This window comes from Cydia amplana, chromosome 2 (genome assembly GCF_948474715.1).
Source record: "Cydia amplana chromosome 2, ilCydAmpl1.1, whole genome shotgun sequence".
NCBI lineage: Eukaryota > Metazoa > Arthropoda > Insecta > Lepidoptera > Tortricidae > Cydia > Cydia amplana.
In genome coordinates this window covers 4080197-4098813 of record NC_086070.1, presented here as the reverse complement: position 1 = coordinate 4098813, position 18617 = coordinate 4080197, and the positions used below count along the sequence as shown (strand labels likewise).

General features: G+C 34.9%; 1 protein-coding gene across 7 annotated transcripts in view; it reads left to right on the top strand.

Annotated features, from left to right (window-relative positions):
- The window catches only part of LOC134661654 (protein tramtrack, beta isoform), a 506900-nt gene that overhangs the window by 392686 nt on the left and 95597 nt on the right, over nucleotides 1-18617 (top strand). Inside the window, exon 5 of one of the 7 annotated variants that reach the window (XM_063517982.1) lies at nucleotides 10957-11212. The exons of the other annotated variants lie outside the window; for them this stretch is intronic. Coding sequence (XP_063374052.1) covers nucleotides 10957-11207 — 251 coding nt within the window. The 3' untranslated portion in view covers nucleotides 11208-11212. Of the gene's footprint in view, nucleotides 1-10956; nucleotides 11213-18617 lie in introns of those variants that run through there. 7 annotated transcript variants of the gene reach the window in all.

The following is an 18617-nucleotide window of genomic DNA, read 5'->3' as shown; positions in this document are numbered from 1 at the left end:
TAAATAAGTTCAATTTCAGTGATAATGGTTCACAACACTTCGGGAAAGCAGCTGCTAGTATACAAGGGTTACACCTATTATCACACTACGACTGACTCGAAGATCTGGCGTTGCACCAGTGGATGTAAAGCTCGCATACATCTCACCCAAGAGGGAATCGTACTTAAATGTCTCCCTACTCACGATCATATACCGCCAAAGTTCATAATACGAGATGGTTTGCTTATTAGAACGAAAAACTGTTAGGTGTGTGTTAAGCAATGTACATTTTTTGATTATTATGACTATTAGACTGCTAAGATACAGTACAGCCATAAGTCTCTCTCGCAAATAAATTAAAGTTTATAATATATAACTTATTGTTTAATTACATGTGAAGTTTTTCCTATTATTAAAGAAAGACGTCTTTTTCTTCTTCTTTATCCTCGTCTTATCCCGTTACGCGGGTCGGCTTTCCTAATCTTGAAGCGCCACTTTGTTCGCTGATAAGCGTCGTCACTGGACAGGCCCAACTCCTTCATGTCTCTCCGGACATTCGTCAGCCAGGTCTGGCCTGCCCCTTCCTCCCTTTGCTGCAGCCATGGAAAGGCACTTCTGAAAGAAAGACGTGATACTGGTGAATAATTATACAAAACACGCTGTGATTACTTTAAATGTTCCATATTTTTACTTTGTTGCAGTTGTCCAAAACAGAGCAGGGAAGCCTCTTATCATAGTCGGGGGCTACAGTTTTTACAATAAACGTGGAGGGCTTCACGGTCCTAAGAGCACCTGGAGATGCACTAACAGTAAGCGGTGTCGCAGCGGCTTCCACATGATAGACGGTCATTTGTATAAAACCAACTTGGAGCACACTCACAAACCGCCTTTATTTTCTATACGGAACGGAGTGTATATCAAACATCGTGCGGAATAAAATGTCTGTCTAAAGGGGCCCACTGATTACCAGTCCGCCGGACGACGGCCTATCAGTTAAACGCAAACGGTGACAGTTCCGAACAACTGACAGGCCGATATCGTCCGGCGGACTGTTAATCAGTGGGCCCCTTAAAGATTATTAATTATGTTTTCTTTAGTATAATTTGATTACTTCAAATAATAGATTTATCATAATATGAAATCACAATATAAATTATTTTACACTAATCTATATACCAGTGGTTCCTAACCTTTTCAGTCCGGTCACCCCTATGACTAACTAGGGAACCTGATTTTACCCCTCCTCCCAATGGTAATAAAAAATAAAACGTGTACGTTTGTTGTATTGTTATATTAGGTTAGCTTATTACCCCCGTAAAATACCAGTTTTACCCCCACGGGGGTAATTACCTCCAGGTTAGGAACCACTGCTATATACGAATTTATATTATGATCATCAAGTAGGAAAATAACAATTGATTGTAATTATACAAATGTAAAGCAATACACAATTTAAAAACCATTAAGCAATCAATTAATTAACTAAATTATTAATAATGCCAAATAATATAATATATATTGTTATGAAAAGTAAACACCGTTTTATTTTAGTTTTTAATTTCTTGTGTACTGTAGCTTTAGTATGAACGGCTTCATAAATTTAAAAGCAAAAATTTAACAGTGATTTCGAACATTTATAGCAGAAAAGTTATAAATATATATGTTATACGCTACTACAGTGGTGGGTGGTGTGTCAAATTTAATCTCCGAGAATTCAATTGTGTGTAATATTGATTATTATCTGTGCATTCTCTCTTTTGCCCTTAATTTAATAGTACATTATTGCAGACGCCGGGAAAGAAGGGTTTGCCGGGTGAGTAGGCATATAAATTTTGATTATTTTTGGGCTACGACGTACGGTTTAGGAGATACAGCCTTATAAAGTTTATTTATTATTTTTTGGTTTTATTTAAATATTAATTAGGGGTTCCTTAAAGGGGAACGAGAATTTGATTATTTTTGCGCTACGACACACTGTTTAGGAGATACAGCCCTATAAATATGAAAAATAAATCGAACAATAAGCAAATACTGCCTATAGTTTTTTAATGGCTGAATGCCAGAAAGCTGTGTTACAAATATCTGTGAAATGGAAATTAAAAAAAATTACTTCCCGGCCTAGGCCTTCAATTTTGTATGATATTCCTTTACAGTTCTCTCGAGTTGCTCCGCCCGAAACGTGATACTTCGAAGCCTGATATAGCGCCCGTAGCGACGACATTTCATTGCATGTTTGAGAAACATACTTTGAAGCTACTTTAAAGGCTCACCACTTAACTCATTTTTTTGCAGTGGTCAAAAACAAAGCTGGGAAGACTTTCGTCCTAATCAATGGCTACAGTTACTATTCCACATATAAGGGACCTGTCCACTGTGGTCAGAGCTATTGGAGATGCACGAACAGTAAGCGGTGCCGCAGTGCGTTCAGCATGATGGACGGTAATATGTATAAAGCAAACTTGGAACACGGTCACAGGCGGCCTTCATTTTCAATAGTAGATGGAGTATATATACGCAATACGAAGCGTCAGCGTCATAAGACAAATTCGCCACTTCAAGTGGAGTTGGATAGGAATTTCGACTAAGTAGATACAATGAATTATGTTGGTATACAACAATGTTCATATAGGTACAACAATGCTACTCGATAATCAAATTCAAATTTAATTTTTGTATTTGATTTTCGCAAGACTTCAAAGAAGTAGCTAACCCTAGAAACATAATTAATTACGATACGAATTAGGTGCAAAGGCATATAATTATAGGATTAAACGAACTTACCTGAAGTGAAGTTCAATCCTGATTATATGAAGTATTTATTTCTGGATAATTAACAATGTAGTACATCTCGCTCGCTTGCCAATGTACGCGAATTTAGAGCCGCCATAAAAGAAAAAATCACCAACTGTCACGATGACACTTCATATAGTTTAGAGTATTCATACACGAATTGGGAAGTAACCATGGATCCATGGTTACTCGAGGAGGGTGGGGATATCCCTTATCCAGAAATAAATACTTCATATAATCAGGATTGAACTTCACTTCAGGTAAGTTCGTTTAATCCTATAATTATATTCGTATTTATTTCTGGATAATTAACAATGTAGATGTTTAGAGAAGAGAATTAAATAATTTGTAAAAACCAAATATCTCAAAAATCTACCCAAAAACAAGCACTTGTCTTTTTGGTAAGAATATACATATATATCTATATATCTATAATGGATACCTATCTCTATATATCATCAAAGGTAAACTAAACATAAGTTGCTATGAGACATCTTAAAGTAGATCAATGTTAAAATAAAAATTCTCCTTCCTATGACATGGGAATTATCAACAATAAAATTAGAGTCTGCTATTTTAATAGGTAAATACTTTGAGAATCAAAGATATACTGTATACAAAATTTTGAACATGTAAATATATCTAATAAATTAGTATCTAACAAAAGTAGCAGACTAGTTATCTGAAGCATCCCTCCATTATATTAAAACATTAAATTCACTGGTGAGACCTGCCCTTATGATCTTTACCTTATCCAATGTGAGACATGATAATTGTCATATGTAAAGAAAATATAGAAATATTATTACCCCCTCTTTTAGTACTAAATAGCATCTAAGTAATGTATGATATATATAATATAGATATATATAAATATAAAGCCTCCATAAAAGAAAGAAGACATGTGAATGGCTACTAAAATACCTTGTACTTTCTTGTTACTTGTCTAAGATACGTAAGACAAGGTTTTAAGACATTATGATGCCATATTTTTCTCTTATATTGTATTCGTTTATTCCAATAAATACATAATTTCATTTTATTAAAATTGTGTCAATAGTCATAGGTTCTGGGCATCACCCAGTAAGTAAAATCTTGACACTATTAATTTTTCTTAGCTAAGGTCTTCAAAGAGTTTTGCTATTCTAAGTAAACATAAAAATAAATGTACTAGCTATTTGTTGAAACATGAAGTAACTAACCCTGTAATCTTAGTTTCAAATTCTCAAGTTGATTTATTATTCGTGTCATACACCCTTAAATATACTCGCATTGCTTCTCATGCATGCAATTAAGCGTAATTGATTGCATGTCCATATTCTAATCCGAATAAACTCTTCTTTCCCCGTTTGGAGAATCTTGAGACATGTTTGGAGCTGTTTAAACTAAATATAGTAAATTTGTTACTACATGGTGACTTAACACCAGATAGTTTACGTTAGAAGGGATTAAGTACCCTTATTTAAAATATTGTTAAGTACTTAACTAAGCTAAGTAAGTATTCACTTGCTTACTTGCTAATTATGCTAAACGGGGTATTACCAATTATATAGCCTACACTTAAAATACGATAAATTGCTTTCCTAGCTACAACAAGTTTCACTTTGTATTATATTTTAATAATTTATTTCCTCATCATCATCATCCTATCAGCCAGAGGACGTCCACTGCTGGACATGGGCATAGGGAATATTTTATTTAAGTACTTATTATAAATATCTAGAGGTACTTATATAAAAAGATGATCCTGTTGGGTAACATTCTTTCAATTATTTGTTCTAGTATTTCTCACCACTACAGAATCTAACAAAATAAGCAGTTTAAACCAAAACAACATGTAATTAGGTAAAATAATGTAAAACATTTATTTAGGGACTGTGTGAATTATAAAACCACACATATGTATGTGGATCGGTCTGTGACGTTTCGTGTATTATCCCATAATAAAAACCGCAAATCACTTGTAAGTGACATATGTTCGTACTTCGTATGTTGTACATATGCATACACCTCGAGAATTCTAAATAGGTACTAAGAAAAACAGAAAATGACTATTTATATAACATAGTCATTAGTTATTATGGATCGACAGTTTGTCTATAATGCTCTGTTAAGTGCCCAAAAATATCTTCATAGATCAGCTTGAACAGTAAGACTGCTGAGAGGTGTAACTATCTATCCACTTTCTGTTGGATCTTTCTGATCATATTCGTACAGAGAGTATAAAGAAAAGCATATAAATGCAACAAAATGATCTGTTGTACATTTTATTATACTTTTGAAATTGTTTCAATTCACTACTGATTATTTATACATTTATAATTGATTAATTAGATCATTAGAGATAAAAGAAAAATATCTATTGCTCATTATGGCATAAAATGGGCATAAAGCATAATTTTACTTTCGGAATCCAATCCTTCTTTCATTTCAGCTCTACTATTGATAATTGTCTCCGATGGACCTGACCCATTATCATTAGCCCCCCAACCGTTCAAAGTAAATTTACAGTACCAAGAGGTATCAAACATTCTAACACAAATATAAATAAATACGTAAGTAATTATATTATCTTCATTTTATGTTTTGGGCTTAATTTGGCTAAGGCCGTTACTGTTTTAAAAAGTCAAGGATTCTGCTATAGAGATTTGTTACTACACTACTGTTCAAAAGTTGGGAAATGTAATATAGCTATTACATACTTACCTATAAACCTAACTAATTATCTACCTACCTACCTACTTATATTATATTACATACCAACCTAACCATTTCTCTTTCTTATCACAAATGTATTCAAGTCTGCCATTTAATGGGCATGAACTTGTGCTAAACTGAACCCTATCATTTTGTATAAGGGTTCCAAAAAATAAATAAATGTTACCACTGGCTTATAAAGGTCTGAAAGTTTGATAAATAAATGAGTTTGAAGCGTTGGGTTATAATTTAATTGATATTAAATATCCATCCAATGGCTGACTGATTAAGATTTCATATGTAGGTATAGTTTCGGTATTGTATCCTTGTTCACCTACAGTCTTGTATTTTATACAACATACTTCTCATTATCTTACATTTGAAAGTAATAATAAACTCACTTAATTCAGTATATAATATCTTTATATATCTTTTGAACATTTTCACCGAAGGCAATTGGGCTTCAAGAACTTAAAATTCCCATGCTCAACTGACTGAGCTATCCGGGGACATTTCATAATTTTGTTCACACTATAATTGTGACATTTTGGCTAAAATAAATTAGTAGCCCTTGAAGGGTTATGTTATGATGTTATGATATTAGAATTTTTTAGTAAACTTGTATGGCAATTTACCAAACTGCCTGAAAAGGGAACAAGTTATCCATATTCACACAATATGATATATTATTATGAAACACGCTCAAGCTATAGTAAACTTGTAAGAGTGAAATAAGTATAAGCCATTAACCCCAGGATATGACCTTCACAATAAGGCAGTGGTTTGGATCTAGTCCTTATAAAGGCTGTTAAATAGCATTCTTTTGTACACTAGTATGTGTGTGCTGTACACTGCCACGGCACTTATTTATTTTATTGTATTAGTGCAGGTTACAGAAGTTTTGATTAGCAAAGAAATAATAAAAATGGTAGGCCATTCTTAAGCCTTAAAAGGGTTCAGCATATATTATAAATGCTTAGCATATACATTAATCCAGAGGCATTATTCCAACAGCATCCAGAATATTGTTATTATTTGTAAACAGTAAGTAGATGCTTAATTAGCATACAATTTGTTTAATGCCGCTAGCGGGCTTGCTAATGACAGAATATCATCTATATCAGAATATGCTTGTAAATGATACAGGATCACATCCCTGAGTGTGACGAAATTCATGCACTGAATTTCAAGTGCTAATGTCATTATAAGAAATTATTAGGTAATACAAAACAATTCACAAATGTAACGCTGCAAGTGTGATTGGGGCCTTTGGACCCGGCATGGCTCAGAACAGGTTTTAGTTCTTAAGTTTTGTATGTACATAATTATATTATTGAAATAAAAAACTTTTCCCATTCACAAATTATCATCCCACGGATGAGGTGTTTCTTCACATTTAATCCATTTTATTATTGAATAGTGATACTCGTGCTCGTCCCACGGACGAAGGGCTCCTTGCTATGCAATAAGCATTATATTATAGTCAAAGTGAGTTGAAAAAGATCTGACCTTCGTTCCACGAACAAAGCACAATGTTGCCACGCAACATGTGGATATTTTCAAGCCAACATTTCAAACAATGTCCCACGGACCTAAGTCTATGTTCTCTATAGAACGAAGCACAAAATGTCGCTACGCGATATGTGAATATCTTTAAGTCAACACCTCCAACAATGTCCCACGGACATAGACAAGCTCGTCACACGAGAATGTATAAAAACTTTGTATAGGTACTCTATAATAAAGTGAGGTTAAGTATGTAAATATCTTTAAGCCAACACCTCGAACAATGTCCCACGGACATAGACAAACTCGTCACACGAGAATGTATAAAAACTTTGTATAGGTACTCTATAATAAAGTGAGGTTAAGTACATGACTTGTATCAGAAGTCCAAGTTTCCCCACGGGAGCACTCTTAGCACCTTCTAGCTGCAAGAATTTAGAAAATGAAAACTACTTTTGTTTACTAGCTGACAAATGCTGTCCGTAAAGATGTACAAGGCTGTACAATGTACTTACCACAGTCCGTGGTACTTACGTTGCGATATTTACAAATTTCATTTTCCATGTACACATTGCACTGTATATAGACCTTTTAGGTATAACTGCATGGGAAAAACTAGTAATTACTCGATAAAACTTAATTTTTAATAACTATGCGACAGATGCGTTACGGCGCGCGCAAAATATATGAAGTGTCATCGTGACAGTTGGTGATTTTTTCTTTTATGGCGGCTCTAAATTCGCGTACATTGGCAAGCGAGCGAGATGTACTACATTGTTAATTATCCAGAAATAAATACGAATATAATACAAAATAACTTGTTTAATAAGTAGAAAAAATGTTGTTTGGAACGTTAATGTTTATCTCCAACATTACTTTGAAATTATAAAGATAAACTGTTAAACAGGTAGCCTTATATTTGTAATAATATTACAAATTTACAAATTAAAATTAATTTATTTTAGAGTATTGTTTTATTTGATTACTTTTTGTAGAAAAGTGCTCATCACTATTACTACCTATCATAAAATGAATAATATTAGAGCCGGTTGCACCAAACCGCTGTCCGCAATAAAATTGTTACCTACTTAAAAGGGAAATCTCATAGTTCAAAACGTTCTAATTGGCACAACATCTTCAACGCTTAATTTGACAACCTTGAACATACCTACCTATTCCAAATGAATGAATTTTAGTACCTAATATTATTGTGCGCGGTTTTCCTCCAAGTAAAGCCCACAGCTGGGCTAGGAAAAGCCGCGTGACAATTTGGTAAGTGGCAAGGTACTCGTATTCTCTTTTTTTCTACGTGGCCATATCCTAGGGTTGCCAACCGTACTATATTATATAGTATAGAGAGCCAAAATATAGTACTATATTTTGGCTCTCTGTACTATATACTTTTGGAAAAATATATAGTACGCTATAATACACTTATGTTTAGTATTTTATCTAAAAGTACCATATTTTTTTGAAATGTACTATATTTTTGATGCCCTATTCTGGAAAATACTATATTCTACCAAAAAATAGTTGGCAACCCTACCATATCCTGTCAAGTCTCTCACCAATATTTGTCAATGACGACTAGCTCATCCTGTATTTTAAGTATTTTTCCAACTTTATTACAGTGACAATCCTCCGCGACAGCCGTGGCAAGGAACTGGCCATATATGAAGGCTACTCATTCTACTGTGAGTCCCGCTCTCAGTCCAAGGTCGTCTGGCGATGTCGCACTCGACTCTGCAGGGCGAGGTTACACTCGAGGTATCAGGATCGGCGCGTGATTCGATACGCGTGCTTGCATGACCACGCGCCTCCGCCACATATTATAAGAAACGGTATTTTCTACAAGATTTAGGGTTTCAAATGTACGCAAAGCAGAAAGTCAGGGTTTAAGTGTGACTGCTATACGGGAATGGGTAATGAAACACTGGATTTGTTAAATTATCGTGATCGGATGCGATTTAATTGCCATCCAATTAATTATCAATATAAAAAAATATGTGTGAAAAAATGCGTTTTACTAATGTCCAAGAGTAGTTAGTACTACGAAGCCTGTAATGATTAAGACTTTTTATTAACAACGTCTATCCGCCAATATTTTATTTTCTAACAGAGAACTGGATTTTTTTCTAGAAATGGAACTAACAGATTTACTGCCTAATTTCTAATAATCTTCCATGTTGCACTTTTGTCTTTGGCCTTCCTGGAACCATTAGGTCCCAAAGCATCTTGGGCCGGCCTTGCGGTTTGGTGTGTTGTTGTTGTCAGCTAGGATGTCATCTATTCTTTACAAGCTCTTCTGTAACTGCTGCTAGTCTGGTGGGTACGCAAACATTACGTAGAACCCCTTTATTAATCTGATACCCTTTATTTTCTAGTTCAAATGGTCCGCAATTCACAAGGCAAGGATATCATCATACACGGAGGGTTCACGTTTTACTGCGAAGCTAAGAGACAGTACAGGGAGGTTTGGCGTTGCACGGCCGGAAGGAAGTGCAAGGCTCGCTTCCATCTCACCACGGACCGTGAGATTATCAGACCTAATTTTGAACATGATCATCTGCCGCCTAAGTTCTATGTAACTGATGGGGTCATTTATAAACATAATGGCTAACGCAAAATTGTATTTTTTATATTTAATTTTTACATTTTTACATGTATTAATTAAGGATCAAATCCCGTGGAAAACACACACGGAAACTAGACCTATGCGAGGGTACACTCCGACCAATACCTTAAAAGGTTGAACTTGGGACTACTTATATTAGAAAAAATCACGAGCAGCGTAAAAATCTAGTAAAATGTTAAACAGAAGTATATTATTTTCAGGGTACTTGAGATAAAAGAAAAAGAAAACCGCGCGATAGCCATATCTTCCGTCCCAAGTTTCATTGTATTCTGTTTTTGTAATAACTTCAGTTTGGTTTTTGGTGGGTGTTATTATTAAGACTATCATATCGTTTTTATTGTTTAATTTATATATAATTAAATATGTTTTATAAACAAATACTATGTATGTACCTAATCAGAATCACTAAACGCCACACGTTAGTCTCACGTGAAAATTTTCTCATCTAAGCAATTTGTAACCGTGATCATCTCTAACAACTTAATTATTTCAGAGTTCTGCGAGTTACCAGTCCAATTGGTCAGAACGTTGAACGGAAAAGAGATGGCGCTGCTAGACGGTTTCACCTACTATCCCGACTGGCGAGGCACGACCACTCGCTCGTTTCGCTGCACAAAGGGAAAAGCCTGCAAGGCTAGGTTCAGCATGACAACTGTCGACTACACCATCTACAAGCATTACCTCTTCCATAGCCATCCTAAGGCGAATTACGTTATACAAGATGGCGTGTTTTTAAAAGTAGTTTAATGTGTAAGTAACTAATGTTAGCTCTGAATTTTGGCCATCAAACAAATTTTGGCAGAAATTATGAACATCAAATTATTTAGTTCTGTTTTGATGGGCTTAAAATTGCGGCCATATTTCCTAAATTTGTTGAATTCTAAATGTGTACGCATTTTAAACAATTTGCGCGTACAAAATAGGTACCTACCTAATATTGTTTCATCAATATAGAGCTGTATGCTCTAGGTTTAAGTTTGGTTCCTTCTGAGAACTAATAAAGCTTGTCGTGCCATCAATGGCAGAAGTGAAAACATTACATCTTATCGTCTGGCGAGCCAGCTTTGTTAGTAGAGAAAGACAATTAATATCGTACTCTATAGGTACGCTTAATGTACGTACGCTTAATGGCCAGTATTTACTTCAAGACGGTGTTCGCATTATCTTAAGATAAAGCCAAAAATATAACTATTGTGCAAAGTAAAAAAATCAGTTATTATTATTTTATTTTTGTATACTTAGGTATTTTTGCCCTGTAAGTAGTAGTAGTATCTCTTGTAGATTGGCTATGTGTGAACTGAGAATTCGATCAGAGAACAAATCTGTAACAATATATAATTTCCTTCCAGCTATCATTGTCTTAGCCAATTCCCGGTACTCTGGCAAGCGCCTCATCATGTACAATGAATACACGTACTATTGCAAGAAGCAGAGCAAAAAGTCCAAACTGAACAACTGGTACTGTTCGACACACAACTGCAAGGGATGCAACGCGAAACTGTTGTTGGATGAGGACTTTAGAATAGTGCATTTTGAGAATAAGCATACACACCCACCCGCCAAATATTATTTACATGAAGGGAAATATATCAAAATATAGCAGAAAATTTATACTCGTCTAGATATGTTTTATGTACGCTATCAAAAATCATTTGGATATGACATGAATTTTGAATGCAGTCGCTTGTTTAAAGGTGGTTTTATTTTATTTTAACGTTAAAGTATTATTTACAATTTTTAATATTAGAAAAAGCAACTTAATGACTTACACACACCTGAAATTCACAATGCATTTTGTTGCCTATAGGTAGTTATTGTTAAGTTCTTAGTATTAGTTAGTATTGATATTACAGAATGCTGTCTTTTTTAGGGTTCCGTAGCCAAATGGCAAAAAACGGAACCCTTATAGATTCGTCATGTCTGTCTGTCTGTCTGTCTGTCTGTCCGTCTGTCCGTCTGTCTGTCCGTCCGTATGTCACAGCCACTTTTCTCCGAAACTATAAGAACTATACTGTTGAAACTTGGTAAGTAGATGTATTCTGTGAACCGCATTAAGATTTTCACACAAAAATAGAAAAAAAACAATAAATTTTTGGGGTTCCCCATACTTCGAACTGAAACTCAAAAAATTTTTTTTCATCAAACCCATACGTGTGGGGTATCTATGGATAGGTCTTCAAAAATGATATTGAGGTTTCTAATATCATTTTTTTCTAAACTGAATAGTTTGCGCGGGAGACACTTCCAAAGTGGTAAAATGTGTGTCCCCCCCCCTGTAACTTCTAAAATAAGAGAATGATAAAACTAAAAAAAATATATGATGTACATTACCATGTAAACTTCCACCGAAAATTGGTTTGAATGAGATCTAGTAAGTAGTTTTTTTTTTATACGTCATAAATCGCCTAAATACGGAACCCTTCATGGGCGAGTCCGAGTCGCACTTGGCCGCTTTTTTATAATTAATGGGCTTACTCATGGCCACAGACTAGCCGAGGCGAAGACGTGGCCTACGATGGAGCGAGCCTGCCCAGAAGGTGCCTGTTCACCCTTGATTTGAAGGTTGCCGGGGTCTTCTGTTTAATATTTGTGTTGCTAGTTTTTCCTTTCATACTTATGTGTGTCTAAGTTAAATTAACGGCTGCATGTATACTTTAGTTATAATATTTTACTCAAAATGTCTTCATGTCTATACCTAGGCAATCTTATTTTCCTTCTATTATTTTTAGCAAATTATATTTAAATGTGTAGTTTCATTTACTTTTCTTTGGTAAATAAATATATTTAAATATTTTTATTTTATTTTATCTGCAGATAAATCTATTTATTAAGAAGACGCTTCCATTTATCTTCAAAGTTCAAATCATTTTATTGCCAAAACATAATGTATCTCTTTTTCTTTACAAAAACAAAGTGTAATCTCCGTTTTATAATTTAAAGATATGTGCAGATTTCATAGTCATAGTCAATCATATGACTTCAGAAAGAAGTAATGTCTACCTGTTTTGAACTAATAGATTGTTTGCAAGGAGGTATTTAGTAGCACGAACAAATCTGTACGAATATCATTGAAGTTTTATTACTAACACAATTTTTCAGAACTAACCAGCCACTTCACACAACTGCCCACGGGTCGGTATCTCCTTCATGTTGGTGACAACACGTATTCCTCCAAAGCAAGACACTTGAAGAATGGAAGTACGTGGTACTGTTCAAAACGCATCAGAAAAGGTTGTCGTGCTGCCGTCAAAGTGTTTAATGGAGAACTCATATCCAGCCGAGGCGAGCATACTCACTAAGAAGACCATAGGTATCAGAAAAGGTATGCTGGAGTTAGGATGCGGACGTGATCGAATTTAAACTGTCGAATTTAAACTGATACTAAGTAACATTGAATAATTTTACGGTTTAGACTCACTTGTTTTAAGTCACTCGCGTACGCGATACACGGTCGTCGTGAACGCTGCTCGCACTGTTAGTGCTGAGACCTAGGCTCTCCGAAACATGTCGCACGAGTGACTTAAAACAAGTGAGTCTAAACCGTAAAATTATTCGATGTGGTTGTGGTTTCAATTGGCGCGTAAAGCACCATACCCAAAGGTATTTTTATGCTGGCTATAATTTGTTTGTCTTCCCCATACATTAGAACATAACTAGACTGAATCACGAGGCGAGTTCTTATCTTTGGTCCACCGAGAAATAAATGACTTTGATATTCGATGCAAATTCGAGTTTGACCCGTTGGTGCTAGTCAAATCATAAAATAAAATTACTTAATGATTTAATTTTAGCTCGCTTCGTTTTAGACTGCCTTATTGTTTTTGGGTGCTTTGTGTATAAAGATTCATAAAAAAATACTTAGCGGAAATAAAAAGATTTTTATTTATCTTATCGAATTTTGTAAGAAACAACATCACAGAAATTTTATTACTATTACAAACACAATTTTTCAGAACTAACCAGCCACTTCACTCAACTACCCTCGGGGCGGTATCTCCTTCATATCGGGGAGAATACGTATTCGAAAGCGAAAGACGTGAAGGACGGAAGTATGTGGTATTGTTCAAAGCGCATTAGCAAAGGGTGTCGTGCTGCTGTCAAAGTGTTTTATGGAGAACTTTTATCCATCCGAGGCGACCATACTCACTAAGATGGTCATATCAGAAAACATTTATTGGTTGAGATAAGTATGCTGGAGCTGGAGATGTGGTCGTGTCGTGATTTCAACTGGCGCGACTGGTGCAAGGCGAGATCTTTGGTCTACCGAAAAATAAGTGACTGTACTTATTCGAGAAGCAGATTGTAGGGCTAGCTCAAGTTGTACCTTTTTTCTTGCTCACCATTATTAAGTTATCTATGGACATAAGTATATTAAGAGCGAAACGCTGATAATCGAGTAGCTAAGTAAATATGAGGCAACAACTTGTTTGTATAAAGATATGTATAATATACGAGTAATGCGACTTTCCTGAACGCTAAAAATAAACGGACTTTAGTCTAATTTTTGTACTTTATTATTATAGGTATGTTAAAACCTCTTAGTTTTTATATTTGTATGATGAGAGTTTTAGAAAAATAAATAAAGTCGTTAATTTTTGTAATGTCCACAGAAGAAACGCTGGTTTTACCGAACGTTTTTAACCCATTTGTGCTAGTCATCATGACTACCCAAGTAACAATTTGTGGTACTATAGTAGTCAAGAGAACGTTTTCAATACCACTTACTGGCCCTATAAAAGACCTAAGAAGGCCCTATAAAGCCGAAATGGCGCATCTTATGTGCCATTCAGTGACGTAGCAGACCTGTAGCAGTGTCAGTCGTGACGTTTTAGGTCTATAAAAGTGATGTAATAATGACTCTTGTGCTAATTTGTTGTCAGTAACGCCATTATAGTGTTAATTTATACTATAGTAGCATTTGTGATTCCATTATATCACCTTTTTATGCTATAATAGAATTTATAGTTCCTTTACAACGCAGCAATTCGTCAGTAAAGATAAACAAAAAGCGGCCAAGTGCGAGTCGGACTCGCCCATGAAGGGTTCCGTATTTAGGCGATTTATGACGTATAAAAAAAAACTACTTACTAGATCTCGTTCAAACCAATTTTCGGTGGAAGTTTACATGGTAATGTACATCATATATTTTTTTTAGTTTTATCATTCTCTTATTTTAGAAGTTACAGGGGGGGGGACACACATTTTACCACTTTGGAAGTGTCTCTCGCACAAACTATTCAGTTTAGAAAAAAATGATATTAGAAACCTCAATATCATTTTTGAAGACCTATCCATAGATACCCCACACGTATGGGTTTGATGAAAAAAAAATTTTTGAGTTTCAGTTCGAAGTATGGGGAACCCCAAAAATTTATTGTTTTTTTTCTATTTTTGTGTGAAAATCTTAATGCGGTTCACATAATACATCTACTTACCAAGTTTCAACAGTATAGTTCTTATAGTTTCGGAGAAAAGTGGCTGTGACATACGGACGGACAGACAGACGGACAGACGGACAGACAGACAGACAGACATGACGAATCTATAAGGGTTCCGTTTTTTGCCATTTGGCTACGGAACCCTAAAAACGGTTCAACACAAGGAAACTTGGAATTGTATAATAAGTGGTAAGTAAAGAGTTTATAATATGCATTATTTAGATGTCGATTAAATTCATCTTTACTGCAAAAATGTGTATGGGACGGAAGTTTTACCGTTAGAATAGTATTAGATTAATGAAGTATTTTAAATGCGCCCTGGATTTATATATGTTTTTAATAAAATAATTAAATATAATTTAATAAAATAAAATGAATGGCACCATAGTTACAATTATGGAGCCAATAAGTAAAACATACACTCTTATAGGCTAACTATAGAACTTACGACGAAGTATTCACCGCCATCATGAATAAAATTAGGGTTCCAAAAGAATTTTGCCGTGACCCAGCTACACCTACAAATTCTTTAGAAAGACATAGGATATTTATTTAATTTAGATGTAGTCATTACTGTTGTTTTCTTTTTCAGTGTCATTGGTAAAAAAATGTGCTAATAGTGGATGTCGATAAATATCTAAACTGTCACGATTTTCTACTTGTATCGTCGTTTTGTGTTGTTTGTGTTGTTGTATTGTTGTATTTGTGATTTGTCATTGCTTGATAAATCTAAACTATAATGACTAATATCACTGGGAACTTTTTTATCAATTCATTTATATAAAAAATATTTTGTACGGAACCACATTATGTGGCTTAGGCCTGAACTGATATAAGCAAGATATAAGTAGCCATTACAGGTCAAGTTTATCATTTAAAAGTAGTCGTTTTCTACCTTTATGTATCTAAATGGGTTTATAAAAGACATAAAAACTCAGCTATAACGCTGTTATCTTTTAAAAGAAAACCCAAAACCACTATACAACGGTTTTGTGATATAAAAGAGTCATTGTGACGTTTATAGCGATGAGATATAATAGGGATTTAAAAACTACTATAGCGCTTTTTAACGCTATAAATATGTCCCAAAAACGCTACTATAGAGCAAAACAGTTCTATAATAGTGTTCGTATCACTACTAAAGTATTATGTACTATAGCAGTGATCTCTAAAGCCACTATATCCTAAAATTGTTGTATAGTTGGGTTTTTTGTCACTGTTAAAACACAAAATTATAGCGGCTTGCAGGGAACCTTAATAGCGCAAATTAGTCGCATAAAAGTGATTCTAAGTACCATTATACTGAACTTAACTTAGCTATATTTGAACCTACTATAGTACATGCCTATAACGGCTCTATAAAATGATGATGTAAACCTTTACATCAGTTGCTTATAGAATAGTTGCATAAAAGTGATTCCAAATACTATTATACAGTAATATTGCTCTATAGTGGCTATATTTGAACCAACTATAGTACACGCCTATAACGGTTCTATAAAATGGTGAAGTAAACCTTTACATCAATTTCTCATAAAATATATTAGCTGTATAAGCCTATAGAGCAAAAAAGTGTTGTCAAACGCTTTTATACAACATGTGGTCACCTCTGAAACCTTAATACGACGTCTATACAAGCTTTTAGCGATAAAAACTAAAATTATAGGACTAAAATGTTACTTGGGTAGCCAACACGATGCCAACTCACGGGCAAATCAGAAAATAAAAATAGTCGTTTAATTTTAGATCGCTTCGCGCCAGACTGGATTATTGTTTTTGTATATTTTGTGTGTATGTTTATAATGATTCACATGATTTAACAAAAAAATACCGGATATTTAAGTAATGATTTTCTTTTATTTTTCGAATTTTGTTTCACAAGAAACATACTTTAAAAGTAATTTCGCGATATATATTTTGAAGTAGTGCGTACATCAACACCAGTCTTCTCTATTGTGGCAATCACCGAGGAAGAATATAATATTCATCGTTGGACATCGTTTCGCTGATATGTTATTTGACAAATGTAAAATATATCGTTTTATTTTCAGGTTACCAATTGATTCCTCTACGCAGCGGCGGCCACCTACTAATGGTCGGGTCTCACTCGTATTCGACAAATTGCAAGAACATTCACGAGAAGGCCTTATGGTACTGTTCTAAGAGGGTCAGTCGGAAGTGTCGGGCCTCGATCAAGATGGCCCGAGGGTACATTGTCGCTTACATTGGAGAACATTCGCATGTATAGCTTTAATTAATATTTGTGCTCAGCATCATAAGTAGCTGATCAAACAATGCGTCAAAAGTATCTACATCTTAACAAAAAGTGAACTTTGAGCACCTCGGCCGCTCCGATATATCTGATAGCGAATGTACCTAGAGCATTAGGTTTGTATAGTCCGTCCGTTTTTCTAAGTGCGCCATAGTAAATCTATGGCGAACTTTATTTTAGAAATCGGACAGGCTGTAAGAGATTTGACTTGTGATTTGACTTGTTTTTTTACTAGTCTTATTTTGGCCAGTAACCAAACGCATAATATACGTATAATTTAAGTTTGTAACGCATTTATTAATGTATTGATTTACACTTTACATTTCACAAGTTACAAACTGTTAAAGTAAGACGGGATTTATTACGTATCCCATTCGTATGCCATCCGTATGCCGTACAATTCCGTTTTATATAATATAATATAAAAATGTATGAATTCATTGTAATAAGCAAGGCCTACACTAGTTTTTACTTCCATACCGTACCTGAGATGAAATGAGAATCAAGTTGCCTTCAATGATGACATTTACTTCCTGAATGAATCGTTGTAGGCTTTGGTTTTAGTTCCGTTTTTAATCAATATATATCAAGTATTACAAATTGTAATACTATTTCAATTTCTCCTATTCTATTTTCGTTTTTCAGCCCATAGATTATAACTAACTAACTATAACTAACTATTACGGCTCAGCGGCCCAAAGAGGATCTTGGCCTCCGAAACGAGAGCACACCACTTTTCCCGATTCTGCGCCGTTTCCTGCCAATTATCGGCTTGAAGCTGACGCAGATCCGCTTCCACACTGTCTCCCCGGCGGTATCTGGGCCGACCTACTGGGTGGGCACCAGTCTTCCTTGGTACGCCGGTACGATTATAGAATAAGTTATTATTTCAATAAAACAGTCATCTACTATGTTAATTGTTTTCAGGGCCCATTTTCCTACGAACCTCCGAAAGAAAATGGGAATGTGTCTACAAAAAGGAACGCTACACACACAGATACGATTACTCAAATTTCCCAATGTCAAAAAACCCCGGTAGGCTAAACTGCGATGTGTCATGGATTTGTGTCAGGAAATTGGACAAGAGATGTCCAGCTCTTTTGTTGACCAAAGGCACATCTGTCACGGGACAGTCCTACCAGCATAATCATAAATGAATTTACCATGTCACGATTTTCAAGTGTATGCTTTTGCTGCTCAAGGAACTAAGAAATTAATTTTACGTAAATCATTGGCATATGTAAAAAAAACCTGAATCTTGCGGGAAGCGGTGAGTTTTCCTTTTTTATCTGTATTTAAA